Raw genomic sequence first — 24,728 nt, forward strand, 5'->3', positions numbered from 1 at the left:
GACCGTCCTGTCCGGTTGGGAAATGCTGGATGCACTGATCGCGCGTCGTGCTGTGGCTGCTGTTCGACTGATGAGGCCAAGAACCACCAGGTCAAGAACAAGAAAAGCGACCATCAATGCTTCGGCCAAACTCACCGCGCTACTTTCTTATAGGCCCACCAGTTACCAGAGGAACCCACGGAAAAAGCTTGGTGCACGGATAACGGCCGCCATGGATCAGGGCCATCTGCAGCCTCAGGTACATCCAGCCACGAGCGATGTTTCAACCCCGCCGGCGCTGCGCAAGGCAGCTCGACCCGTCATTCGGCTCAGAAGGGTCCGAGAGCGACTGCATCATGAAATTTTTATCTCTATAATCATTTCGCCCTCGCTGTCAGCCCTGGACCGTTTTTCTTTCTACCCGTTCTTTACCACTCACTCGCTATACCTCCCGTTCTCTCGCCTAGCGCTCTGGAAGCCGCTGCCAGCTGGACTGGGCACCCTCTCTGTACACTCTCCTTTTCCTTTCAGTCAAACCCACCTCTCCTAATACAATAATGGGCTCCGGTAAAACGATACTTCTGGTTCTTAGGGTCCTGGCCCCTTTGATCGCACTAGGATTAACTGGACTGGGTGTCTGGTGTAAGCATAGAGATGGGTTTCCAGACACAGGCTTGGTTTTCTGACAAGACGATATAGCCAGGCTCATTATTGTAGATGCCCGACAGCGTCAGAGCACCATCTTCGCGGCTATTCAGTCGCAGCCCGAAGCCATGGCACTCTGGAGAGACTTTTTCAAGGCGATTCTCGGTGGGAATGTCAAGATCCTAGCCGCTATTGGCTCGGTAAGTCGAGTTTATCTTTTTTGTTGTGTGACCCTACTGACAGAATACAGACTGCCTCTGCTTCTTTCCTGGGTATTATCCTGGTCATGGCCACGATTCTGCTTCGTATGCGTGTGCCCTCTGCGGTTCTCATTCCCCTGGAATTCCTGTGCATGTGCGGTATGGGAGCGGCATTCGGTCTCTCGCTCTGGTTTGCTGTGAGGTTGAACTCGTTCACCAAGGTAGCTCTTAACACGGGTGACTCTCCGGAACTCGGGCGGTTCGTCATGCTGGTGAAATACAGCCTGGGCTACGTTATCGCGGCTGCTACCGCGTCGTTGATGTATCTGATCACCTTCATCATGGGAATCGTCAAGGCGCGCAGCCATGCTCAAGACAGCAACCGAAGCTGCTCTTTCGAACCCACGGCATCTGGACTGGGCATGAACCATGGATACTCGGACGACTACCATGGCGCAAGCGTGTATGACCCGGAAGTAGGTTTGACTCTGGACAAGGCGGACGCGGCAGCATGGACCCGTGCGCAGGAGAGAGAGTCGGTGGGCAAGGACGTGGGAGTACAACGGGTTGACTCGATTGAGAGCCAAAAGGCCAGAATGTCTTTCGGATCCGACTATGGCAGCACTGTGTCGTTGAATCTGCAGAAGCCCGAACCAGCACAGGTAGCCCGACCCGTGAGGCCGTGGAGCGTAGCCCACAGCTCAGTCAAGGGAGACGAAGTCGCACACGCAATGTAAAAATCGCGAACACTTCAAACAAAAAAAAAACAAAATACACATATAGAAACACCACACTCGCTTCATCTCCACCGTCCATTGTTCAGTGAAATCGTTACTCCCAAACACGTGTGCAGCTGAGCTCGCAACGCTCTGCAGGTCCGATCATGTGATCGCGTCTCTAGCGCGTTTTCCTTAGCGCGACAAGGCCAGCCCTGCGTCATCGGGCCTCGCATCAAACAAGCGCCTTTTCACACCCCCGCGCCCAAATCCACAACCCCCACTTTCCCTCTATCGTACAGCAATGGCACCAGGCTTCAAGCGAGGCGGCGCGCGCGGCGGCAGCAGTACTTTTAGCAAAAAAAGTTTCGCCAAGAAACGCACGTCGCCTGATGGCGACGACGACAGCGCGGCGCGCGTGACCAAAAAGGCCAAAGGCGAGGATGCCGACAACGACGATGATGCGGTGCCTGTGGTTCCGGAGCTCAAGACAGATGAGAATGGGGATGTGTATGTGAGCGTATGTTTGTATTCCGCTTTTCCTTCCACTTCCCACGTCCTAGTACAAACAGAGAGAGAGAGAGAGAGAGAGAGAGAAATGCTAATAGATGTTGTAACGGGGAAACAGTTGAACAGCAGCGGTAAGCGACGCGTGACGGTCAGCGAGTTCAACAAGAACACGCTTGTGAGTATCCGCGAGTACTACTTTACCGATGGCAGCGAGACGAAGCCGGGGAAAAAGGTAAGATTTGTGTGCTCCCTCGTGTATTACGGCTGTGAAGTAGGTGGTTGATTATGGAATTCATACAGGGTATCTCGCTTACGGTCGAGCAATACAATGCTCTGCTTGCTGCTGCTCCGCTTATCGAGGCGGCGCTGGCGAAGAAGGATATCCGGGTTGTAAGGCCGGACTACGAGGGCGATGCTGGTGCGAAGGGGGACGTGGAGGAGAAGAGTAAGGAGCAGGGTGGGGAAGAAGGAGGCGAAGAGGATGACGAAGATGAGGAATAGGTGATTCGTGGTGTATGAACGCAATTGGATTTCTCAGGCTGAATGCTTCGAGGCATTTGCGGTGCAGGGTGTTTTAGGCGCAGGAACAATAATGGCGGTTTGTGAATCCAAGATTCGTACTTCATTATCCTATCATGCGAATGCTGAGAGACCAAGTGGTTGTTCAAAGTAGATTATTGTTTATTTGCAGCTCGGCTAGGCTCGCCTTGTCCTGCCTACATTCGCTGATATTGCCATCAAGGGCACTGCAATACAGTTGATCTCGCTATGTCGCCTTTCCTCTTAAATTTCCATGCTGTTCATACATGTCTCCTCCTCTTTGCATAACGCGATCCCTGCTTTCTTCTCTTTATCCCCGGGTATTCTCTCCAACTCGCACGCATACACTGGCGGAGAAGCTTGGTCTCCTTCATCAGTGTTGCAGGTGCATATGCCATTGAGGTGCCACATGAGTAGCTATACATGGCGGCAAGAAGAATTGAGTATATGCCGCTGATAGCCATGGAAGACAGTGGAAGTATCGAGGACTTCAAGACCAGACCCGAATGGAAATGTGGTTGAGGACGAAATATTCATGTATCAAGTGTTGCAAGAACTTGGACCGAACATCAAGGAGAACGAGCTCGATATGGCAGAGGCGATCGTGAACCCTTTACACGCGAGTGTCTCTCTCTCTCTCGCCAGACGCCGAGCGTCGTCTCTCGCGCTTTCTGTGTCTATCGTGTCGGTCTCTGGAATCTTCACTCCGGTCTCGGGCGCGTTCTGCCCGGCGTTTGCGATGTCTGTCTTCAGAGTCGTCTCGGCCCCTGTCCCGACTCTTGCTTCGATGTTCCCTCCGCCGCGACCGCCTGTCGCGGTCGTCGTCCTCTCCGTCTTCCTTGATACGCCTCCTCTCCCTATCACGGTCTTTTGACCTGTCTCTCCGACCATGTCTGTCCTTTCGCCGTGCCCTCTCTTTCTCCTTGCGCTTCTGCTTCTTGAACTTCTTGACTGCCTCGTCCGCCTTTTCCTGCTGCCGCTTGATCATCGAGTCGCGCATGGGATCGTCTTCATCCAGCTTGTCCATGAGGCGGGCCAGTTCAATCTCCTCGGGCAGCAATGGGCGGTCTTCGTCGGAGTCGGACTCGCTCTCTGTCTTTCGTCGCTTGCGCCTGCCGCCGTCCGACTCGTTGGCCGGGTCGAGGTCGAGCTCGCCCATGGTATTGTCCCTCATGTCCTCGTCGTCCTTGGGCTTGTACCGCGCGTGGTCGACTCTGATGGTGCGGTCCATGATGTTGGCGCCGCCCAGGTTGTCGACGGCCAGGTCGCAGCTCCGCTGGTCCTCGTACTTGATCCACGCAAAGCCGCGCGACTTGCCTGTTTCCTTGTCGCGGGCGAGCTTGATCCACACGGGCTCGCCATACTGGGAGAATATGGTGATGATGTCACCCTCGGACAGCTCAAAGGGCAGGCCGCCAATGTAGACAAAGGCCGTGTCGCGGTAGTCGGTGTGCCACGAGCCCTCTGGGGTGATGGCGGCCTCGAGCTCGCGCTTGTTCAGCTCCTGGATGGCGCGGATCGAGTTCATGCTGGGGGCGCGTCCAGAAGAAGAGGAAGAGGAAGAAGCATAGCTGGGCGGGCGCAGGGCGGAACTTTTGCAGGCACAGGCACAGGCACAAGCTCGGGGCTTGGCCAGGAGCAGCATCCCTGCAGAAAAGGTACCCACGAACACATGGCCGCCTGTGCGTGTGCAAACAACGACACCACAACCCCGCCAGAGCCAGACGACAGGCGCCGCATTCCGCATTCCGAACCTCCCCCCTCGACATTCCTGCTTCTGCCACACATTGCCTGCCCGGCCCATCGCCGCCAAGGCCCCGCACCGCTGTCGCACGCCACCACAAAGCCGGCTGCCTCTCCGCAATGGCCAGCGCGCGCCGCACCGCCAACTTCCCCACGCGCACCGCCGGCAGCCATGACCGCCCGGGCAGCAGGGGAGACGCCGACCGCGAGCAGATATGGAAGCCCATGCTCGACAACATCTCGAGCGGCAAGCGGCTGCCCGAGAAGAGCCTGCTCGTGCTGGGTGAGCCCCCAAAGCAGGCGGTATACGTATAGGGGACCATGCTGATGCACAGGCGCCAGGCGGAACTCCAGAGACGCAGCGCGACTTTCTCGAATCCGTCTCGACAGACTCTGCAAACAACCGCCGCCCGCCCGACCGCGGCCGCCGCCCGCCCATTGCCAACCAGTTCGCCCTGGGCTACACGTACCAGGACGTCCTCGACACGGATCACGAGGGTGCGTGCTGCTGATGTGCGCCGCCACTGTGCCCTTGCTAACACCACCCCCCAGACACGCTCGCCCGCCTGTCGCTCTATCTGCTGGCGAACCCCTCGCCCTCCTTCACGCCCCTCATCCGCCCCTACCTGAACCCTCGCACACTCCCCCACATGCTGATTGTCATACTGCTCGACTGGAACCACCCGTGGCTATGGATACGGCAGCTCCGCGACTGGATACGCGTCCTGCGATCGCTGATTGTCTCGCTCGACGACGCCTCCAAGGTCGTCCTGGAAGAGAACATCCAGACGCTCCAGGACAAAGGCCGCACCCTGGCCGCCGAGGGAAGCAGCCTGGAGAATGTCAAGGTTCCGCTCGGCCCCGGCGAGTGGGACGAGCCGCTCGGGATCCCGCTGTGCGTTGTGTGCCAGAACGCCGACAAGATCGAGACGCTTGAAAAAGAGCGGGGGTGGAAAGAGGAGGAGTTTGACTTTATCCTCCAGTACATGCGGACTATCCTCCTCAAGCACGGATCGAGCCTGGTCTACACGATGCCCACCGCGCCGGGCTCATTACAAACACTGATCCACTCGACTCTGGGAATCAAGTCGCTGCTGAAGCAGGAGCAGCTGAGGCACAACGTGACAGACCGAGATCGAGTGCTGGTCCCTCCCAATTGGGACTCGTGGGCAAAGATCCGCATCTTACGCGAGGGGTTCGATGTTGAGGGCATCAGCGAAAAATGGAGCGTCGACATTGATATTCCCCAGCACATGCGCCCAACCAATGGCCAAGCACCGGCACCTGCCGAAGGAGAAGAGCAGACAGAAGGCGAGCCCACGCCAGCGCCAGTCGTCGAAGAAGAGAACCAAGGCCCCACCGCGACTTCAATCTACGAGGAGACGATCCGCAACCCAGAGTCCGACTACGCTCTATCGAGCCTATCAAAACAAACCAATGGCCTCGAGGTCTCGAGCAAAGACCCACAGGCATTCCTTGCTGAGCAGGTCAATGTGCTGGAGAATCTCCGCCGAGAAGATGAGAACGAGGCTGCCCTCAAAGCTGCACGCAAAGACCAAGAGCCCGCGTCTCGGGCATGGACCGACGATGCATCAGGAGTGGTTGAGGAACATATTGGTCCTGTTCAGTTCAACATGGGTGGTATTCAAGTCAACGCTGATGAGATGGTCAAGCGACTGCAGGTGAGGCTGCCTGGATCTTGCGATATAACCTCTAAATCAATACTGACATCTTCCAGGACCGCCAGGCCAACCGATCGGATGACCCCGAAACACCACCACCCAAAACACAGGACGCCAACATCAATGACAACGAGAAGCTCCGGTCCTTCTTCTCAAGTCTTGTAAACAAGGCCCCCTCCAACAGCCCACGAAGCTCATGAGCCTGTGGCCAAGGACCCGTGCTCCCGTGCCTGATTGCATTTGCCATGCACGCTTGATCTTCCTCATGTAGTTCTGTTTCACTGGCGTCTTGGGCAGCATCGTCAACAGTGACAGAGGCTTTTTCTATGGTCCACGATCGTCATCAGCATGGCTCTATACCCACTGTGTAATTCGGTCTACAATACAATCTTTCACGTTGACGCTTGGTGCCTGATACCCTTGACGCGACTGTCTTGTCAGTCTTTTAGTTGCACATTTTTCTCGTTCCTCCATGTTGCAGTATGTCAGTCTCTAGCGGGAGAGGTTAGAGATTGGTCTTTTTTGTCTTGGGCACTCCACACCTACCACTCTATTCCTAACAAGTAATCAGAGCTAAAAAGGATCTGCATTGAACTTGGTCGAACGGTTGCGATCGAGAACAAGGCAAACTAGCGCTATACCTAGTAGCGCAAAAGACGCAAGCTAAGCACCTAGGCTACTCGTAATACTACAATACTAGCACTCTAACTCTGAGTTTTCTCCGCGATACCCCAATGCAGCATTGCAATGAATGCCGCCTAACAACAATCGTGTGACACAACCTTGGGATGACATAATCCCCAGCTTGGCTAATACTTGTGTTAAATGAGGGGTACAATGGTCACCAACTATCCGTTTCTAATTCCTCGTAATCTTCTTTGTTCAACAACACATTATCATCATCATCATTGCCACTATCTGTGACCATGGCCCATCTCACCCGCGACGAAGTCCTCAAATCAGGCGAAGTCGCTCCAGAGTACAGAAAGGTATGGATCATGCTCCTCCTATACGACTACTACTATTAGTAGTGGTGGTTTTCATTGCGTCTAGCCGTGAATAACATGTTTCCATTCTGAATCCACGCATCCATGCATCCATTTCACCATCCTTTTTCTGCTCATTTCCGTTTCCCTCAAACCTCCACGCAACCAAACATACTAAGAACGCCAAATTGATTTTTTTTTCATTTTTTTTTTCAAAGGCATTCGAAAGCCGCCCTTTTGAAATAAAAGGCTCCGATATCCACGAAGCTCGCGCGACCCGCGCTGCTCATCTCGAGCGCCTCCGCCACTTGTATCCCATTCCGGGACCAATTCCCGAGCATGTCAAGGAGACGATGCACGAGGTGCCGACGCAGGATGGCGCGACGATTCGAGTCAAAGTGTACCAGCCGGTTTCCGGGGCGCCCGAGGGAGGCAGCCCGCTGATTATGATGTACCACGAAGGCGGGTGGTGTGTGGGTGATTTGACCGACGAAGATCAGAACTGCAGGATGTTTGCCAGAGACCTCAGTGCAGTTTGTGTGAATGTCGAGTATAGGTATGTTGCTAGATGCATTTTACGGGTTCTTTCAATATCATCACGTGGGCTAACAGTATTAGACTCGCTCCTGAGCACAGATTCCCCGTTGGCATAAACGACTGCTGGGACGCTCTGGTGTGGAGCATCAAGAACAGTGATATGCTCGGTGCGACGCCATCGCGTGGACTCATCGTCGGCGGCTCATCAGCAGGAGGCGGTATAGCAGCCGTGCTGGCCGTAATGTCGCGTGATCGCGGCCTCGAGCCACCCATAACAGGCCAGTATCTCTCCGTTCCCGTCATCATGCCCGAAGAAAACGTGCCTCCGCACCTTGCCCATCTATATCAGTCGCGCAGGGGCAACTCCAACGACCCTATCATCAAAGAGCTCAAGCCAGGCATGCTTGAAGCCGTCTACGGGCCCGATCCCAAATCCCCACTCTGGGACCCGTTCAACCATCCCGACGGCCACAAGGGCGTTGCAAATGCGTTCTTCCAGGTTGTGGGCCTCGATCCCCTCAGGGACGAGGCAGTCCTGTATGATTGGAAGTTGAGGAAAAGCGGGGTGCTTACGCGGTTTGAACTTTATTCTGGGTACGGGCATATGTTTTGGACAAATTGGCCCGAATTGGAAAAGAGCACAAAGTTCGTCCAGGATACGCTCGTGGGGGTCAAGTGGTTATTGGAGAAGTCTTAGTGAAGCTGGTGGTGCATGCAGCGGTTGAGGTGAACTTGATTATGTAAACCGCGTGTGTAGCTGGAGAGTCGATGAACGTCCAGTGAAGCAGATGAGTTCATCTGTAATTTTTTTAGTCAGTTTTCATGTGTGCTAAACGTTGCTCGAGTGGGTCCTAAATGGTACATCAATACATGTGACAGTACAACAGTCAGGGCGGTGAGACACAATCAAGCTTATTGCAGATACACCCAACTTGTGCAAAACGTGCACGAAAACACAAGCGGAAACAAAATCATAATTTGTACAACAATATCTGTTTCATATCTTGTATTCAAACGACCATGTTGGAAATGGAAAAAAAAAAGATGTGCAAGTCTCAGCCAGGTATCTACGCAAGCTGCTTCTGCCCCGTAACTAAACACCAGAGTTAGTTTAGATGGCTAAAAACGTGTTTCTGGACTCGAGCGTGAAAACCTACCAGGACACACGGCACCGTCAGCCGCACCGTGCAGATTTGGGTGCGTAGCTACTTTGTCCTTGTGGTGGCCAACTGTAGCCTTGGTAACAGGGCACACGTCGCCCTCGCTCGCCTTCAGCATATCCGGGTGGTCTGGTGGCAGCACGGTTGTCGCAGTGCCAACAACAGGACAAAGGCCGTCGTCCATCTCCTGGGCGCGAGGTTCCTTGACGGTGTTTTTGAGCGCAGGACACTCGGTTGCGGTGCGCTCGTTGGTAGGGACAGGTGGGTGCGCGTGCAAGTTGTGGTGGTGGTCGGTCTTTGCGCCTACAACGGGGCACTGCATGTTGGTGTTAGCATGTGGGCGATTTCTCTAGAGCAGATTTTGTGAGGGTACATACGGTTTGGCCGTCCTTGGAGAGGTCGACCGAGGGGTGGTTTGGTGGGAGGACATCGTTTGTGGTTCCGATTACTGGGCACGACATATTGAAAGACAGAGCTATGCTGAGGCTTCTTCTTCTTCGAGTGGATAGTTTCAGCGGTTCAGGCTGGTTCGGGAAAGAGAAAGAGAGGTGAGTGGAGTGGAGTGCCAGAGAGGGGGGGCGTATAAGGTTCCATCAGCCAAGTCTTGGTCGGTCATGCAGCTGCTATGGCAGCCTCTAGAGCTACCCCGGATTTGCAGGGGTGATGCTGTTGACGTCGTTGTCAGCGGTATCACGCGCCCGCTGATTGGACAAAGGCCCCCGGAGCTTAAACCACCGCGACGCGACTGCGACACATTTTTATGCAGCATCACGTCATGTCACGTGTTCTGGGCTAGGGCTGCCAACAGATGTTGCTTTTTATACATCGAAACATTGATGCCGGCTTCAATACGAGTCTGAATCAAGTCTATGGGCTGCAGGAATAGAATCCAGCAATTCCCCGACTCGTGGCTAATAGCATGAACTTGGTAACATACATCCGAAACATATGGCTTCAACACCCGATTTCAACATATAGATTGCTTTTAATATATCTGATGATCCTGTCTAGATGATCAGCGACGATCTATCCAGGGCGGACACACTAGCACATGCCTTCCTTAATTCAATGCGCTTCTCGACTTGCTTCATGTCGTCAGCGTCTAGGGTAATCATCAACCCACAATTCGGCTTCTTCCAGATACTGCACCCGGATGCTAGCTCTACCTGGATCCCCTTTTCTGGGTAGCGCTGGACGAGAAAGCGCTTCATCGTCCACTTACCTAGGTCTTGCAGAACTTCTGGATACTCCAATATACCATCACCGGATGGTAGTTTGTACATGTACACTGCTTCCAAGTTAGCACATTCCAATACCCTGTCCAGCTTATATTCGGCAATGATTGCTGTAAGACGTGCACGACGGGTGTTATTCCTCACAGTACCTAACACAGTCAGCTTCTCGGCACTGAAGCCCATCTCGAGTTTGCGTAGATTGGTGCAAGCGACTGCCAAATCAATGCTCGGGTTGTTAAGAGCGCGTGCTCTAGGAACGCATTTGAGCAAATACATGTCTGGGAAGTCGAGGTATTTCACCGCATTCAGACCTCTAGCGCCAGGTACAATTGCAAGAAACTTGTGGAACCACGTCGCGTTATTGGCATCGGAATCCCCAAAATTACGCGGCAAGATGAAGCGCTCAGTACGTTGAAGCATGAGGTTGAGGACCTCTTCATTCATCTGGCGGCTCACCAAGGTTCGGGAGCCAGCCCTCCGAGAATCGGCCAATTTCAGGCTTGGGGATGGCTTCACAGGCGACGAATGCCTCTGGATAGTTCCACGTGCAAGAATCGCTGTACACACTGCAACGGTGACGATTCTGACGCAAGCGACCAGCGTCGCGCTCCGAAAGAAGATACTCATGCATCACCATCTCTCGAATCTCTGCGGGTAGTTCGCAGAATTTCGGGAACGATCGGTGATATGAAACTACCTTGTTTGTGTATGACACATGACCCTCTACCGCAGATTTGGCCTCCTGGAAGGCAGTGAGAATACTATTGTCGACGACTTCGTGTTCGATAGGGTGCTTTTGAACCCGATCTTGAACAAAGGCCATGGTATCTGCGTAGGTATCTTTTGGCAAATCAGTAGTAGAACCATCAGGAAAGTGATGTACAAACCCTGGCAATGTCTGGTATTTGATGAACTCACCCATGACTGTGATATGTAAATTTCGAGGAATAATTAAAGTGATATAGGGATTCCAAGTCAAGAAGCTGGAGATGTCTGACTAAGAAAATGTATTCTGCAATTTTTGTGAGAGATTTTAACGTAGGCCAGCTGAGTTTCATAATGCGGCACAGTACATACACAATAGAAGATAGCAGTGAGTTACGATACCCAGCAGCTTGTACATAATGAGCAGGCATACCATACATTGTGAATTTAGAAGAATTACACAACGAGTTGCTGCATTCTACACGTAGGTCCAGAAGAGGAGCATAGAGGGTTTATAATCTACCAAACTTGTAGCTTCTGCAGCATAGAATCTAGAGACATTAGAACGGGAATCTCATTAGCTATAGAGCAGTAGAGTACTTGTTATAGATTTCAAGTCATAAATTAGAAGAGAAGCCTCATAATTAGACTCCAAATATGCTAATAATGCTAATTTATCATAAACCCACTATTTCATTAACTAAACCAACATTCATCCACGCGTAACAGAACAACCGCTGTAGCAAAACAACATTTTCTTCTCAAGTATCTCAAATATAGCAGAATATTTTTCAATCGATAGGCATATCATTCACACCTAAACCAGTTAGTTTAATATACACCAGTGAATTCGTCATACTAATTACCAATGTTGCGCCTTACCCCAAAGAGCTTTCGTTTCCAGTAATAAATCGCGCCTTCACTATTCCCCCCTGCTCAATCACAATCTTTGACTTATCTAAAGCTTTTAGAGGTATAGAACAGAAGTTTAACTATATGTTCGCCACTATAGTAAGTGCTTTGTAGGTAGAGCACCTTTTTAGGAGAAAAAAAATTAAGAGTTTCTCCATATAAAGTAAGATTTCCTAGCTAGCTTAGAGCGCCATAAGGCATAATCTTGCTATACGTAGTAAAGCCAGATAGTTAACAGCAGCGCGCTACGCCTAATCGGATGTTATTGGTGATCACGTGTCCATATCCATTTCTAACATGAGTTACTATGACCGTTCCTTCCCCTACTCGTCCTTCTTTCAAATAGAAGCAAGAGCGCATCCAGCTACTGTGCCAAAGACCATAAATCTCCCGACACAGCAAATTGCTGTGATGGGATTGGAAAAAGATACGGCGATGCCAACATTCACCACGCCTGTTGACAGGGACGCCCCTGAAACAAGTGAAAATGTAACGCCACCAGTGGTAACCGATACAGGTACACCAACAACTGTGCCAACAGCAGCACCGGCAATAGCAGCACCACTGAGGTTAGCACTTGCGGAATCCTGATGCGTTGAGTCCTCTGTAGGGCTGTTCTCCAGAAAATAATCGGCGTCCGTCTTACGACGTGAACTCAAATCGACCTTTTGAGCCCCAATGAACCCAAAAGGCGCCATGTTCCCTAGCTTTTCCGCAACCCCATTCCAGTCCTTTTTCTGTAGGTGTTCCCTAGTAGCCTCAGCAACTGTTCTCGGTCCAGCGTTATATGCCGCTTTGAGAAGGCCGTCTCTCTGTCCTTGTTTCAAGCCATCCCATGTTTCGGGGCCGAGTCTCTTCCTAAGATCTCGAGCATGTTGGCGATTCACGTCCACTAACTGCTGGTGTGCTTGTTCCCTCGTAACCGATGTGCCGTGTCGTCCAAATATCTCAGGGTGATGTTTATTGTTCACACCATGACCGATCGACATACCATTCTTCCCATCTTGGTATGCCTTCTGTCTGTATGGTTCAGCTTCTTTTAATCGCTCAAGCCCCTCTTCAGACATAAACAGTGTTTGAGCTGCTGGAGCCATATTCACTGTTCTTACAAACACAGCTATCAACTCGTGGCTGCGTGCGAGCGAAATGGGGAGTAAATGGTTCTCGATTACAACTAGAAGAAACTCCAGTCAGCGACATCGGTAGAGCGATAGTTTCATACAGCCTAGGAATCATATTTGACTGATAGGATATACACACCCACGCTGAGAATAGAGTGTTTTGTTGCTAACAGTCTACACGATGTATCTGTTTAAATAGAAAACTGGCTGACAAGTGATTTGGGTAAGACTTGAGGGTCGGTGTTAGTATGTGGTGGTAGCGAATCAACGGACTATAGAATGGCGAAGTTATTGATATTGAATTTTGAAATTTTCAGAATGAGAAAAAACAAAAAGAAAGAGTGGGCTGCTGCCTACAAATCTTGGTGGATATCCTACAGAATCTCAAAGCTGTCGAGGTTGTGCCATCTGCTCGCATTGCTGTGGGTGGGAATGTTGGCCTACTTACATATCCGTATCAGCCCTACCCCGCACCGGCTATAATGAACTATTGGCTATTAAACGTTCACCAATGGGCGGTAACTGTACTGTAGAAAAGATCAGAGCATGTAGTTTCCAGGCAATTTCTAAGCATTATCTCTAGATAAGGTACAGTGCAAGAAAATTCGACTTAGACAAATTGGAGAGATACAGCACTCTGCACAGACAAATGCAGTCAAAACTTACATGAAGATATTATCTGATCAATATTACGGTGTATTGAAGAGTCTTGGAGTTATTTCGGCAACATGGGTGATTGTACTAATGGGGCCGCTTGCTGATGCGGTACTGACAGGGGTAGCGATCTCGAATGAATTGCTTGCTACTCATAACCTTGCGGCTGAATATTTCTCTTGAGCTATACTGTTCAAGTCCGAGGACTAGGTATAGGCGCTTGATAGGTTGTGGTTGTACTCAATGTGCCGTGATGGCTCTAGAGGGCATATCGCTTTATTTTGTCAAAAAGACGAGTCTTTCTAAATTTTGCGTGAAGTTATCGATGGAAAGGTTTTTCTCACATAGACCGTGTGTTATGGGTTTAGAAGTAGCCACAGTATGTAAGTCTACTATAATTGTAGTATTTCAATTGGTATGCTGACTGCTTCGTGCTTTCAAGTTGAAGTATCGATTTTTCCACGTTATGGCGGCTGTTCAGTTACGAATGGATGAACGTTATGATTTGAAAAAGGGACGTTTCTCAACAGTGGCGACGATTTGCTTCAAGCATTAGGGGCTAAATAAGAAGGCTAATCATACACTTGTTACAATGATAAGAATTTGACAAAGGGGTATGTTCTGCTCTCACTACTCTGGCTACTCTGGCTACTCTGGCTACTCTGGCTACTCTGACTACTCTGACTACTCTGACTACTCTGGCTACTCTGACTCCACCTACTCCACCATCCATCAGTCCCGTCTAGTCCACCTCAAACCCGAGCTACTCGCCTCAACTAGACTGACATCTACATTCTTTCCCCTGGTTCTAAAACCTTCCTGCAACCACTCCACCAGCTTCTCCATTAGAGGCGTGCAGTCCACCAGCACATCTTGCATACAGTGACGATCGCTGACGCGAACCCTGGGCCAGACTTCGACAATGAGCTTGTTCAAGCTCTGCAGCTCAAAAAACCCCGCCATACGATATGAAGAGATAACTTCATCAAGATCTCGCAGCCGAGTTGAGTCGAACGTCCGCAGACTCTTCGGCAACATGATAGAGTCTTCTTTCCAGTTACACGGATCAACCACCATATTCCGGACCTCGAATTTGATTCGCACCTGCGTTAGTTTCGGGCACTGTTTTGTTAGCTCAATAAACGTGTTACCTAGTCCAGCGCTTGGCTGGTGGCGTCCAAAGAGCTGAAAGTCCAGACGGCAGATTGCTGTGAAACCTCGGTTTCCGCCCAGGCTCCTTAGAAACATTTCGAATTTCACGACTTGCTCTGGGTAGAGGATGTAGAACGTGGTTACTTGGATTAGGTAGAGTGACGCGTCGACGCGTGTGGCTTCGTTCACGCGACAGAGGGGGTTGAGCCACTGCAGGTAGAGTGGATTGTCACTGGCTCGGGTATCGCTGGTTGCAAAGGCCAGGGGCTGAGGGTCGGAGAACGAATGTTCTGGGTGAAGGGCAAAGCTGTATATGATTTCCCGCATTTCGAAAGGGAGATTTGGAAAGGGGATGGTGGCTAGGCTATTAGTTGAAGACATAATTGTTAAGTTGATTTGGCTAAGGAGGAGTTCTGCTGTAATTTCTTAGAAGATAGTATGTAAGCGGCAAGATATGTATTTCAGTATAAAATGATTTTATGCTGGTATTTATATATCCTTTATGTTAACAATATATCAAGTTGTAATGAACTGAATGTGAAGAGCAGCTCGTGTCACTGACGTGTTGTCATGTAGCTTTGTGCTGTAATTTCATGACTACAGAAAACCCGATGTCAGCATAAAATTCACATAGCACCGTGAATCAGGTATCATAGCAAAGAGGGTTCCATCTTCCAAGCATCAGAATGTCACTGCTGTTCTCCCAAGACACGTGGAGGCCAGCAAGTAGCGCGGCCCAGCTTGTTTTTGGTGATGAGTGGGTAATTATGGAGTAACAATTAACTCGTAACCGATCCGGTGAAGGGTGCACTACCCTAATCCGTCCTGGGTCAATGTATGGGGAACCCTGCATAATGACGCATCGCATCGGCTGAACACGTGCCAAGCCCACCGCCGACAGCCGAATGCCGAAACGGCTTGTGAGCCGCACGCGTCGGATGTCTGTTCCAACAACAACGGATCTTCCGTCAACCATCCTCCGACAACCAGATTCCGTGACCAACTACTCACGAGCGTGGCTCACCTGCCAACAACTTACCATGTCCGCACTATCAGATCAGGTGGCATCCCCTCACGAAAAACGGCGCCGTGTTCAGCGCGTCGCAGTAGCATGCGATTTATGCAAAAGGAGAAAAGTGAAATGCGACGGCGAATTACCATGCGCATACTGTGTGCGAAAGGATCGCGCAGCTACGTGTGCATTCACAGGCTCGAATGCACGCACTCAGGCCGCCTCTATTGGAAATACCCCAACTATACGTATTCGTACTGAAGGACCTTCATTTCACAGTGTTCGCTCAGCCGGCCATACACCAGACAATCGAGAGGGCAATATCCTGGAAGATACTCAAGGACCACGTTACCAACATGATGGGGATGGGACCGACCGTTCAATCTCGCCTACGCATAGTAGAGATGACCAACAGGGTGACACGGCTGTGCCATTAGAGGGGCGCATTCTCCGTGATGCTCAAGGCAAGCTCATCTTCATCGGCGATTGTGCCCCACTGTCGTTTCTGCAAACGGTCAAACACCTTATCACATCCGAAGTCGATTCCGGGGTTTCCGTCCAGGCCGCAAGAGACCCTATCATTGAGATTACGCGTCCTGCATCGACGGACCAACAACGGTGCCCTCCTATTGATCCAAATCAAGTGGAAATGCTAGTCGAAGAGTACATCGCCGCTAGCAGTGGTCTCGTGCAGCTTTTCCAACGAGAAGACCTGGTTCCAGAGCTGAAACATTGGGCGAATGATCAGGCATCTAGCGCTGACGATGTTGCTGCTGCTGTTTTTCACTTGGTCCTAGCCATTGGTGCACAAGACAAGTTCGAGGACAAAGCAGAAGCGTGGTTTAAGCATGCACTCAATACACTATTGAAGTTTATGTGTAGCAGCATGAATGTCTCTACCGTACAAGGTTTCACACTTGTAGCAATCTTTATGCTCCGTGCTTCGCAGCCAAACGGGGCGTATCTGTACTTCTGTGAGCGACTCTGTGTGGAAACCTATGCAGAACGACCTGCTAACAACCGTCAGCTTTGGCTGCGCGTGCTTCCTATGCGATTGGACTTCATAGAACTGAAGTTAATGCTTCTTTCGGCGAGGATATCAAATTAGTACGGGATCGCATTTGGAAAAGTCTGCGCGTTGTTGATCAACTCATAAGGTGTGTATCGGTGATATATGTCTTCGTACATTTGTTCTATAAGTTTATAAGATACCAACTGACATTTTCTAGGTATTCAAAATCTCTCCTTGGTTTACGTTTCATGCTTTCAAAAATATACGAATTTTCTTCTAGAATGGTACGCTAATCTAATCATACAGCAATGCTTTGGGTCGGCCCCCCTCTACGTCTGATGTTGACTGTACTGTAAAATACAATGTTCCCGAGGATATACACGGAGACTCTGGCGTCAACATACTCGACGCGAGCGTGCAAATCTTCATGATTATTGAACGTGTCGTGGTGGATGTGTACTCTCGCAAGCGCATATCTCTGCGCATTGCCGATTATGTCTCAAGGCAATTGAAAAATTGGGCATCCAAATGGCTCGGCAGACTATCTGATGTCACAACTAGACGACCTTCTCGTGAAGCAGTAGTTGGCGCCTGCTCGACGCTATGCTCTTACTACTACGGGATCATGCTACTTACACGGCCATTCCTCATATATGAGCTTTACGAATATATGGGCGCTTCACTCAAAAGCGGGGGCACGCAAGTCGATCTTCAGGAGAAGCGCAAATACGCGGATGCCGCCATCGATGCTGCTTCAGTTTTGGTCGATACACTACAAGTACTGATCGAAGCAGGTCAGTTGCCTCGTAGAATGCCACTGATAGTGTAAGTTACGATCAGTTTGAGGTCAAATACCCACTGACCATTGTTAGATCTTGGCTCTTCACTGCCACACTGGTTCTAGCCGTTGGCATCCTCGGAGACTCTGGTCTCATTTTGGAGGGCAGCTGTAAAGATGCCATCGTTTGCATGAACTATTTTGGCGAGGTCGATGCCCATGCCCGCCAATATTCCCATGCCGCTCAGTCTCTGCTCAAAATCACGACTGCACATGCGAAAAAGAGAGAACTGCATTTGCGCAGAAAACGGAAGCAAGCCTCCTCTGAATTGTTTGGTTTGCTAGCCTCTGAACAAAGTTCTCGCCTTCATACAGTTGATGGAGTCCCGCTACGACCCGACCCTGCGTTACTGACCTCTACAGAAGTCGCTCAGCGAAATCTCCCCGCACACGCGGCGAATGACTGGACTATCTACGATGCTGACTTTTTCGCATTGCCATGGCCCATTGAGAATGACCAAGGTCTCCAAGGCTTCCTTCAGCCGGGCACCCACAATCTTGATGGTGCATCTGTAGCTGATATACCGCTTTTCCCTATCCATGACCAACAAATGGTTAGCGGCTTCTTTCCGTAGATCCGAAGGATTTGATTATATGTTAATGTCTGAATTGAAAGCTTCAATGCACAACTTTTGTTTCGCTGGTCTCGTCTCGTGATGTTCGTAAAAACGGAATCAGCGTGGTGCCTCCCGTCCCAACCAGGTCTTGTGTCCTTGGCTTCTCTGCAACCATCTTTGTGGAAGCAGAAGCGATGTCCCGTCTCTTAACCTGATTCTCTGGCTTCTTCATACGGCTCGGTATGATGATGTATCTCGTAACAAGAGCAATGTGCTTGTCACGGAAGCCACTGAGTGCTGCGACCGCTGCATTGAACGCAGAAAGAAGTTCAGTCTCTTCTTGGTTGCTGTTCACATAGCTGCGGATATTTGCGATAGCCTCAACGTCATCCAAGAACCTGGCGTGGGGACCCGGCATGTATCCACGCATTTCTGTATGGAAGCCACCACTTCTGGAATGATCCACGGAAAGCACTGCATCGAAGAATTGGAGCAGAGAAGACTGTCCGTTTGAGCCGCCTCGGTATGCGCTCCATGTGCCCTTGCCATCGCCTTCGTCATAGAATACACCGTTGGGCAGACCAGCAGCTGCCATGTTCATGCTGCCAGCTAGGAAAGGTCGGATGGTGTGATAGAACATTTGAGGATTGCACCGTTCATCCATGCGTTCCAGAAGTCTGCCAATGCTCTCCAAACTTCTCTCAAAATATCGAAGAGCATTTATAACGGTTTCGGTGTCGTTTTCCTCGACTGCCCCGATTGCGCCCAGCATGGTCTCGATCAGTGGACCAGCCCTAGCCTCCATGGCGTTTGAGATTATAAAGAACCATGATTCGTCGTCGCTTCCAGTAGCCGTGTGAAGAGCGACCATGTTCTCCGGCTGAGTCAAGTCGGCGTCATCGGTGATTGGCGTCCAGTTCCAGAGATTCAGTGCAGCATAAGTGGCGACAGGATGCACCTCGAGATGCTCGGCAGTCTGGAGGAAAGGAACAGTAACTGCAGGAGGTAGCCGCTATTTCTGTGGTCAGTACCCATGATCATTCAACACAGTAGGGTGTCTCGCCCACCTCTGATGGCTCAGGCCCTGTCCAAATATATCCTTGGGCAATCACAGCTAGTATGGAGTGAGCTCTTTGCCATTCTGCCTCGCCCCTTAGATGGACTGATGTGAGGACAGGTAGCTCGTCGACCCATTGCCGTATCTGCTGCGTTTCGATAAGGACAGGAAGCCTCTCTATAATCTGCTCCCATGGCTGGTAGTAGGGATGTAGTAATCGAGATAGCGGTGGCTCGGCCGGCAAGAAGCCGTTCTTTGAGATGCCATACTCGGGCAGTGCAGAACAAGATGGGAGTACGGAGATTTTGTGAGGACTCATTGTGACAGATGTGTGACAGCTAAGCTTCCCCAGATATTGGAGTTATTGGCTATGTTAAATAGTGGCGCAGACGCCATTTATCATCAAAAACCACAACGACCCACATGCCTGAGGTATGCAGATACGTACCACGAAAGCGAAGAAGCGAGCTCCGTCGGATCGGATGGGTGGCGGAAGTCCGTCGGATGTCCCGAACAAGAAGGTGGAGGTTTAGCGCATATTCGTCGGATGTACTCTCGGGAGTTGCCTGTAGACGTAATTTGCAAGCCGCGGTACATGAGTATTTAAACCGCAACATCTTTGAGAAAAATTTAATCAAACAACCCTCGACATCATCGATACTACCGATCCCGCACCGCTAATTCAAACGATCAAAATGGACACCGCCAGTGCCATCGAACAACTCCGCCAAGGACAAAAGCCGCAGTGGCCTGCACATGCCGAGTCATTCGACTTTGCACGCTCCCTCGACGAAAGCAACCAATTACCGCACACGCTCCGCCCCGAATTCATTGTCCCCAGCAAAGCGCAGCTCAAGCGCAAATCCCTGAAAGACGATGCACAAACCGCAAGCCCAGCTACAAGTGCAGATGAGGAGGCCATTTATTTCTGCGGTAACTCTCTGGGCCTCCAGCCCAAAGCTGTCGGCGAACACTTGAACGCATACCTCAAGACATGGGGATCCATAGCCGTCGGTGGACATTTCACCGTCCTGGAAGACTCGCCACTTAAACCCTACCAAGACATGTCGGCTGAATGTTCAAGAATGATGGCCGGTATTGTTGGTGCATCGCCTTCGGAAATCGTCGCGATGAACACGTTGACTATCAATCTGCATTTGATGATGGCGACCTTCTACAAGCCAACAGAGAAGAAGCACAAGATCATGTGCGAGTGGCGGCCATTCCCCAGCGACTGGTATGCGATTGAGTCGCAAATCGAATGGCATGGACTTGACCCCAAAAAGTCGATGTTGCTGGTAGAGCCAGACGACGGCTACATCATGACAACGAAGAACATCTTGAAACTCATTGACGAAAACGTCGACGAGCTTGCTCTCATACTGCTACCTGGCATCCAGTACTACAGCGGCCAGCTTCTCGACATCCCTACCATTACTGCTCATGCACGGAAACACAACATCACCATCGGCTGGGACCTCGCACACGCCGCCGGCAATGTTGAACTCAAGCTGCACGACTGGGACGTCGACTTTGCATGCTGGTGCACATACAAGTACATGAATGCTGGAGCCGGTGCCATCGCCGGTGTCTTTATCCACGAGAAGCACGGCAACAACGACCACTACACAGGCCTGAAGGGCTGGTACGGCCACGACAAGTCATCCCGTTTCCAAATGGACAACAAGTTTGTCCCTACACCTGGTGCGCAGGGCTTCCAATGCTCCAACCCCTCAATGGTCGACCTCACCTGTTTATCCGGCGCACTAAAAGTCTATGAAAAGACTTCCATGGCCAACCTGCGCTCAAGGTCTCTCCTCCTGACCGCCTACGCCGAACACCTGCTTTCTCAAATCGCCGCACGAAACATCAGGGACGGCGCCTTCCCCTTCCAAGTCATCACACCTACGGATCCGCTTGCCCGCGGCGCACAGCTGAGCGTTTTGCTGCCTGAAGATATCTTTGACGAGGCAAGTGAAAAGCTGGTGGAAAACGGCATTATTTGCGACAAGAGGAAACCGGGTATCATTCGCGTGGCGCCAGTGCCTTTGTACAACACTTTCGGTGATGTGTGGAGATTTATGCACGTCTTTGAGGAGGCGTTGGCGGAGAAGAAGAAGGAGCAGAGCCAGTCGCAAGGGACGGTGCCGCCGATGGTCGAGGCCAGGCTGTAGTGTGGTGTAGTGTTTGGTTTTAGCGTGTTTTGATGTTTTGAATGTCTATTTTGCATAGGAAAAGGTGATGGATATCCAGGAAAAGGCTCTGTTAGATGTTACATAGAATGTTATCCCAGTTCTGAAAAACTTGAGTGCCATGAAGTGGTCGTTGTAGCTAACAGGAAGAGTCAGCATCCATGCAGCCGGTTAGTCTGATTCCATCGGACCGTTGTGACGGCAACTCCCGGGATATGATAGTATCTAACAAACCCCCTGCATGTAAGAATTGCGTCATATAAGCGAGATGAGATCACAAGCACTATAAATGGTGATTCTGCTGCCTATCAAACTACTCAGAACTGTAAGGTACACACTACTTGTCATGTTTTCGAATAAAGACTTCGGACTCAAATAAAACACAACATTGTTATTTTCTCTGATTCTAGGATTGATAGTCCGTACGAAGAGTGGTAGATGCTAGATATAAGCAAGTTTTGTTGTTCAGAAAACAGCGGCGATCGAAGCATTGCACACTTGAACAGTATGGTAAGCAAAACATACTATGAGAGACCCTCAACGTGATTGAGTTTAGAAATTAACCCGACCCATAGAGCGTGAAACTGCACCAATTGACTTCCTGTAGAGTTATACGCGTGAGCTATTTACGCAAGCCAGCCTACCACATGGGATAGATTAGTGCTTACAAGGGTAATCACAACGTCACTATTTTGGTGCCTTTCCGCATCTTCCGGCCCAGTCGAATAAATACCCATGCAGTATCGTTATGTGAGAATGAAAACAAGAAGTGAATTCAGCAAATAGAGGTATTGGAGAAAATCCCCTTGAGCTTATTTTTGGAGAAACTGATATCCTTGTCCTCACACACTGAATCTTTGAAACAGCAACGTAAGCGAGTTGAACGAGTTGTCTCTTTAAGCAACAGAAAACATATTTCCAAACTCCTCTCGATATTATATCGAACCAAATCAATCTTTGCAGCAACGGACTTCGCAATATTTGCAGAGTACTTTGCCATTGCTGTTCGGTGCGCATTCGAACTACATGTAAATCAGACTAGTTGTCACCCAAACATGAAGTGAGAAAAATAGCTACTCACGCAGCTGCCTCTTTTGCAATAGCCGTTGTTGCCGAAAGAACATATGTCTCTACCGCGAGAACTGTTGAGAACTTGACAAACTTCTTCGGCACCCTGGGCACAACGCTATGGTGTAGTTAGTGTTATGTATGTCAAAAAAAACTATAATGGTGAACACATGCCCCTGAGGTGCATGACTTGAAGCGCCGGCAAGCTGCCATGGCGTTTGCAGCCAAGCAAAGTATGATAATGGTGAAGACCTTCATTTTGCAAGATTCTAGGATAATGCTAGTAATTCGTTGAAGAAAGAGACAAGACAAGAATTTAAATGGCTGATCTGATGATTAGTGATCTCAGTAAGCTGCATCCCGTTTTAACTTGATTCAACATGTAACTTTATAGACACACCCGTGTACAGAGGTGGTATGGTTCAAAAGGTCTTGCTGACAGGGTGTATATAATACAACCGAGATACTACCATAGAATAGACTAGCGGATGTTGACAGTCTTATTGTCTCTACGCTTCTTTTACTCACGACTACTTTGAAAATTCATACGGAGTTTAGATATATATTGCGGGGAAATTAGTGCGAAAGAGCTACGCTATAAGGACCAGGGGATGGATTTAGATCAAACGGTACTAGTATTCACAAGAGCAATCGCTAGTGAGGCTTAGCAGCGATTTGTGGATATGGATATCGTGGTGGCGAGACCAAGGCAGGGCCCATAGGCTCTTACGTATAAGTCCGCAGATAAGCAACATGCATTATATGAATAGAAATGACATTAATCAATACTCAATGCTAACATATTCCTTGTGGCGTAAGCAACCCGGATGTAGGCGGGTCTTACAGCTTGCTTGGCTAAAACACTCTCACGTTAGAGGTGTAGAAAAGGATACAGGGTTACTGCAGCTTTAGCTGTAGATCACAGCGGAATTGGGTGTGGTAGTGTATACCGTGCTCAAATATTCAAGTAGGTGACAGTGATTATTAGTTGAATTAAACTCTTCTACAAGGAGGGCCCTTAGTGTGGGAATACCATGTCATGACCACGCGCTAGTACGCTTCAGGCCTACTTACATATTACCACTACCAAAACCTTACTACCGCTGCTTACTACCCCAACTATCACTACTGCAACAGCTGTTCAAACTACAGTCTACTGTGGTACCGGTTTCTTAACCAAGAACAGTCTAAATCAGATATTCACCACATAGATACAATCACATGTCAAACATACAACCAACGCTCACCACAAAAACCGAATATCTCAAACCGCAATCTACCACCACTCATAATCATCATGATATTCCTCTCACGGACTCTCCTCCGCCTTCAAATCCACCCAACACTTCGTAACGCGCTGGCTCGCCGCACCAAACGGCTTCTTCCCCTGTTCATCCTCGAGGGTCTCGCACTCAAACTCGCTGACAACAAAACCTCGAAACGGGTTCTGCACGCCCTCTGACCAAACATGCGTCACAGAATTCGCCATGGCCTCGATCTGTATGCCTCTGAAGCCCATGGCAGCCGCCTCGCGCTGCAGCCACCGCGCCGTCGCAGTCATGATGCCGCGGCCTTCATAGTCGCGCCGCGTCGACGTGGCATTGCGCATGAGGACCTGGCCGGGAGCCGTGGGTTTCCACGAGGCAGGATCGCGCGGATCGCGCTTCTCCAGGGCGCCGTATAGCACGGGGAACTCTGGCCAGGCTGCGAGTAAGGGCTTCATTTTGTCCGGGTCAAGCGGCTTGAAGCCGTCGTAGCTCAGCACGATACTGATGAGAGGGAAGTCCATCTGAGGCAATAAACGCTGTGCTTCTGCGGCTCTGCCCTGGCTCTTTTCCACGCTGGGCTCTGTGGCGTCCCAGAGCAGCGCGCCGCCAGATGCCTTGCCGTGCGGGGTTTTGAATTCGTATTCCGTGTCGAAGACGCCGTAGGAGAGGCCGGAATCGATTTGATGGCGTACGAGATACTCGAGGTTAGGCGACTCTTCAACGACCCAGCGGCCGAGCAGTCGGTCGGGCCAGATCTTTTGCCAGACGGGAGACTGGAAGCCATGGCTGTAGGCTAGAATGGCTGTGGCCCAGGGTAGATGCACGGGTTTCAGTTTGCGGATCTCGTAGCGTGGTTCCAGAGACGAGGGGTTCGATGGCGTAGGCACGCGCGCGTTTGTTGGCTTCACCATGTTTCTTTTCTTTCTAGCTGCTTGATAGCAGCTTGTGGTCGCGATACGTGGTCGTGACAAGATTGCTGATGCAGCAATGATGTGGCACTGGATCGCAGCAAAGAACAGTCTTCGTGATGACTACCCCCCTCGTCTAACAACCCCGAGGATCTTTTCAGGGGACGACAGCAAGCACCGGTTGATTGTGCTTGGTTGCGGGCGGTAAGTGCGTCAGTCACGGTAAGTAACGTATATGTTGAACGGTATTGCATACAAGCCTGCAGGCCCAGAAAAGCAATTAAGTACTTACCTACCTATTCAGTCTTCGCAGTTCCGAGGAAGGCAACAAGAACAATA

The 24,728-nt window shown here is 50.4% G+C and overlaps 13 protein-coding genes across 13 annotated transcripts; 6 read left to right on the forward strand and 7 right to left on the reverse strand.

Annotated features, from left to right (window-relative positions):
• Nucleotides 1–536: 536 nt before the first annotated feature.
• On the forward strand, nt 537–1,577 carry SETTUDRAFT_136644 (uncharacterized protein; the record flags this gene model as incomplete). The annotated part of the gene is made up of 3 exons (XM_008029059.1): nt 537–621; nt 679–824; nt 875–1,577. 3 exons carry the CDS (start codon nt 537–539, stop codon nt 1,559–1,561), a joined length of 918 nt encoding a protein of 305 aa, XP_008027250.1. The 3' UTR covers nt 1,562–1,577.
• Nucleotides 1,578–1,844: 267 nt separating this feature from the next.
• Nucleotides 1,845–2,551, forward strand: SETTUDRAFT_41924 (uncharacterized protein; the record flags this gene model as incomplete). Its single annotated transcript, XM_008028880.1, has 3 exons — nt 1,845–2,060; nt 2,169–2,282; nt 2,351–2,551. 3 exons carry the CDS (start codon nt 1,845–1,847, stop codon nt 2,549–2,551), a joined length of 531 nt encoding a protein of 176 aa, XP_008027071.1.
• Nucleotides 2,552–2,712: 161 nt separating this feature from the next.
• SETTUDRAFT_171745 (uncharacterized protein) lies at nt 2,713–4,118 on the reverse strand (the record flags this gene model as incomplete). The annotated part of the gene is made up of 1 exon (XM_008029060.1): nt 2,713–4,118. The coding sequence occupies one exon, from the start codon at nt 4,116–4,118 to the stop codon at nt 3,204–3,206; it is 915 nt and encodes a 304-aa protein (XP_008027251.1). The 3' UTR covers nt 2,713–3,203.
• Nucleotides 4,119–4,363: 245 nt separating this feature from the next.
• On the forward strand, nt 4,364–6,376 carry SETTUDRAFT_41926 (uncharacterized protein). The gene is made up of 4 exons (XM_008028881.1): nt 4,364–4,616; nt 4,676–4,831; nt 4,886–6,015; nt 6,072–6,376. The coding sequence occupies exons 1-4, from the start codon at nt 4,454–4,456 to the stop codon at nt 6,213–6,215; spliced, it is 1,593 nt and encodes a 530-aa protein (XP_008027072.1). The 5' UTR covers nt 4,364–4,453; the 3' UTR covers nt 6,216–6,376.
• A 565-nt stretch (nt 6,377–6,941) lies between these two features.
• SETTUDRAFT_171747 (uncharacterized protein) lies at nt 6,942–8,287 on the forward strand (the record flags this gene model as incomplete). Its single annotated transcript, XM_008029061.1, has 3 exons — nt 6,942–7,004; nt 7,220–7,557; nt 7,620–8,287. The coding sequence occupies 3 exons, from the start codon at nt 6,942–6,944 to the stop codon at nt 8,233–8,235; spliced, it is 1,017 nt and encodes a 338-aa protein (XP_008027252.1). The 3' UTR covers nt 8,236–8,287.
• A 99-nt stretch (nt 8,288–8,386) lies between these two features.
• SETTUDRAFT_41928 (uncharacterized protein) lies at nt 8,387–9,159 on the reverse strand (the record flags this gene model as incomplete). The annotated part of the gene is made up of 3 exons (XM_008028882.1): nt 8,387–8,631; nt 8,696–9,014; nt 9,076–9,159. The coding sequence occupies 3 exons, from the start codon at nt 9,157–9,159 to the stop codon at nt 8,606–8,608; spliced, it is 429 nt and encodes a 142-aa protein (XP_008027073.1). The 3' UTR covers nt 8,387–8,605.
• Nucleotides 9,160–9,705: 546 nt separating this feature from the next.
• On the reverse strand, nt 9,706–10,756 carry SETTUDRAFT_20206 (uncharacterized protein; the record flags this gene model as incomplete). The annotated part of the gene is made up of 3 exons (XM_008028684.1): nt 9,706–9,986; nt 10,083–10,464; nt 10,568–10,756. 3 exons carry the CDS (start codon nt 10,754–10,756, stop codon nt 9,706–9,708), a joined length of 852 nt encoding a protein of 283 aa, XP_008026875.1.
• A 1,132-nt stretch (nt 10,757–11,888) lies between these two features.
• SETTUDRAFT_20207 (uncharacterized protein) lies at nt 11,889–12,644 on the reverse strand (the record flags this gene model as incomplete). Its single annotated transcript, XM_008028685.1, has 1 exon — nt 11,889–12,644. The coding sequence occupies one exon, from the start codon at nt 12,642–12,644 to the stop codon at nt 11,889–11,891; it is 756 nt and encodes a 251-aa protein (XP_008026876.1).
• Nucleotides 12,645–14,057: 1,413 nt separating this feature from the next.
• On the reverse strand, nt 14,058–14,858 carry SETTUDRAFT_31930 (uncharacterized protein; the record flags this gene model as incomplete). Its single annotated transcript, XM_008028789.1, has 1 exon — nt 14,058–14,858. One exon carries the CDS (start codon nt 14,856–14,858, stop codon nt 14,058–14,060), a length of 801 nt encoding a protein of 266 aa, XP_008026980.1.
• Nucleotides 14,859–15,517: 659 nt separating this feature from the next.
• On the forward strand, nt 15,518–17,914 carry SETTUDRAFT_90517 (uncharacterized protein; the record flags this gene model as incomplete). The annotated part of the gene is made up of 4 exons (XM_008029062.1): nt 15,518–16,463; nt 16,517–16,646; nt 16,808–17,326; nt 17,374–17,914. The coding sequence occupies 4 exons, from the start codon at nt 15,518–15,520 to the stop codon at nt 17,912–17,914; spliced, it is 2,136 nt and encodes a 711-aa protein (XP_008027253.1).
• A 43-nt stretch (nt 17,915–17,957) lies between these two features.
• On the reverse strand, nt 17,958–19,272 carry SETTUDRAFT_171749 (uncharacterized protein; the record flags this gene model as incomplete). Its single annotated transcript, XM_008029063.1, has 2 exons — nt 17,958–18,908; nt 18,964–19,272. The coding sequence occupies 2 exons, from the start codon at nt 19,270–19,272 to the stop codon at nt 17,958–17,960; spliced, it is 1,260 nt and encodes a 419-aa protein (XP_008027254.1).
• Nucleotides 19,273–19,648: 376 nt separating this feature from the next.
• SETTUDRAFT_136655 (uncharacterized protein) lies at nt 19,649–21,127 on the forward strand (the record flags this gene model as incomplete). Its single annotated transcript, XM_008029064.1, has 1 exon — nt 19,649–21,127. The coding sequence occupies one exon, from the start codon at nt 19,649–19,651 to the stop codon at nt 21,125–21,127; it is 1,479 nt and encodes a 492-aa protein (XP_008027255.1).
• Nucleotides 21,128–22,222: 1,095 nt separating this feature from the next.
• SETTUDRAFT_20212 (uncharacterized protein) lies at nt 22,223–24,392 on the reverse strand (the record flags this gene model as incomplete). The annotated part of the gene is made up of 2 exons (XM_008028686.1): nt 22,223–22,331; nt 23,527–24,392. The coding sequence occupies 2 exons, from the start codon at nt 24,390–24,392 to the stop codon at nt 22,223–22,225; spliced, it is 975 nt and encodes a 324-aa protein (XP_008026877.1).
• Between the last annotated feature and the right edge of the window lie 336 nt (nt 24,393–24,728).

This window comes from Exserohilum turcica (genome assembly GCF_000359705.1).
Source record: "Exserohilum turcica Et28A unplaced genomic scaffold SETTUscaffold_3, whole genome shotgun sequence".
NCBI lineage: Eukaryota > Fungi > Ascomycota > Dothideomycetes > Pleosporales > Pleosporaceae > Exserohilum > Exserohilum turcicum.

Coding starts and splice junctions, on each gene's coding strand:
- SETTUDRAFT_41926 (XM_008028881.1), top strand. CDS start 4,454: ATGGCCAGCGCGCGCCGCACCGCCAACTTCCCCACGCGCACCGCCGGC. Junction 4,832..4,885: donor CCTCGACACGGATCACGAGG/GTGCGTGCTGCT, acceptor ACCACCCCCCAG/ACACGCTCGCCCGCCTGTCG. Junction 6,016..6,071: donor AGATGGTCAAGCGACTGCAG/GTGAGGCTGCCT, acceptor GACATCTTCCAG/GACCGCCAGGCCAACCGATC.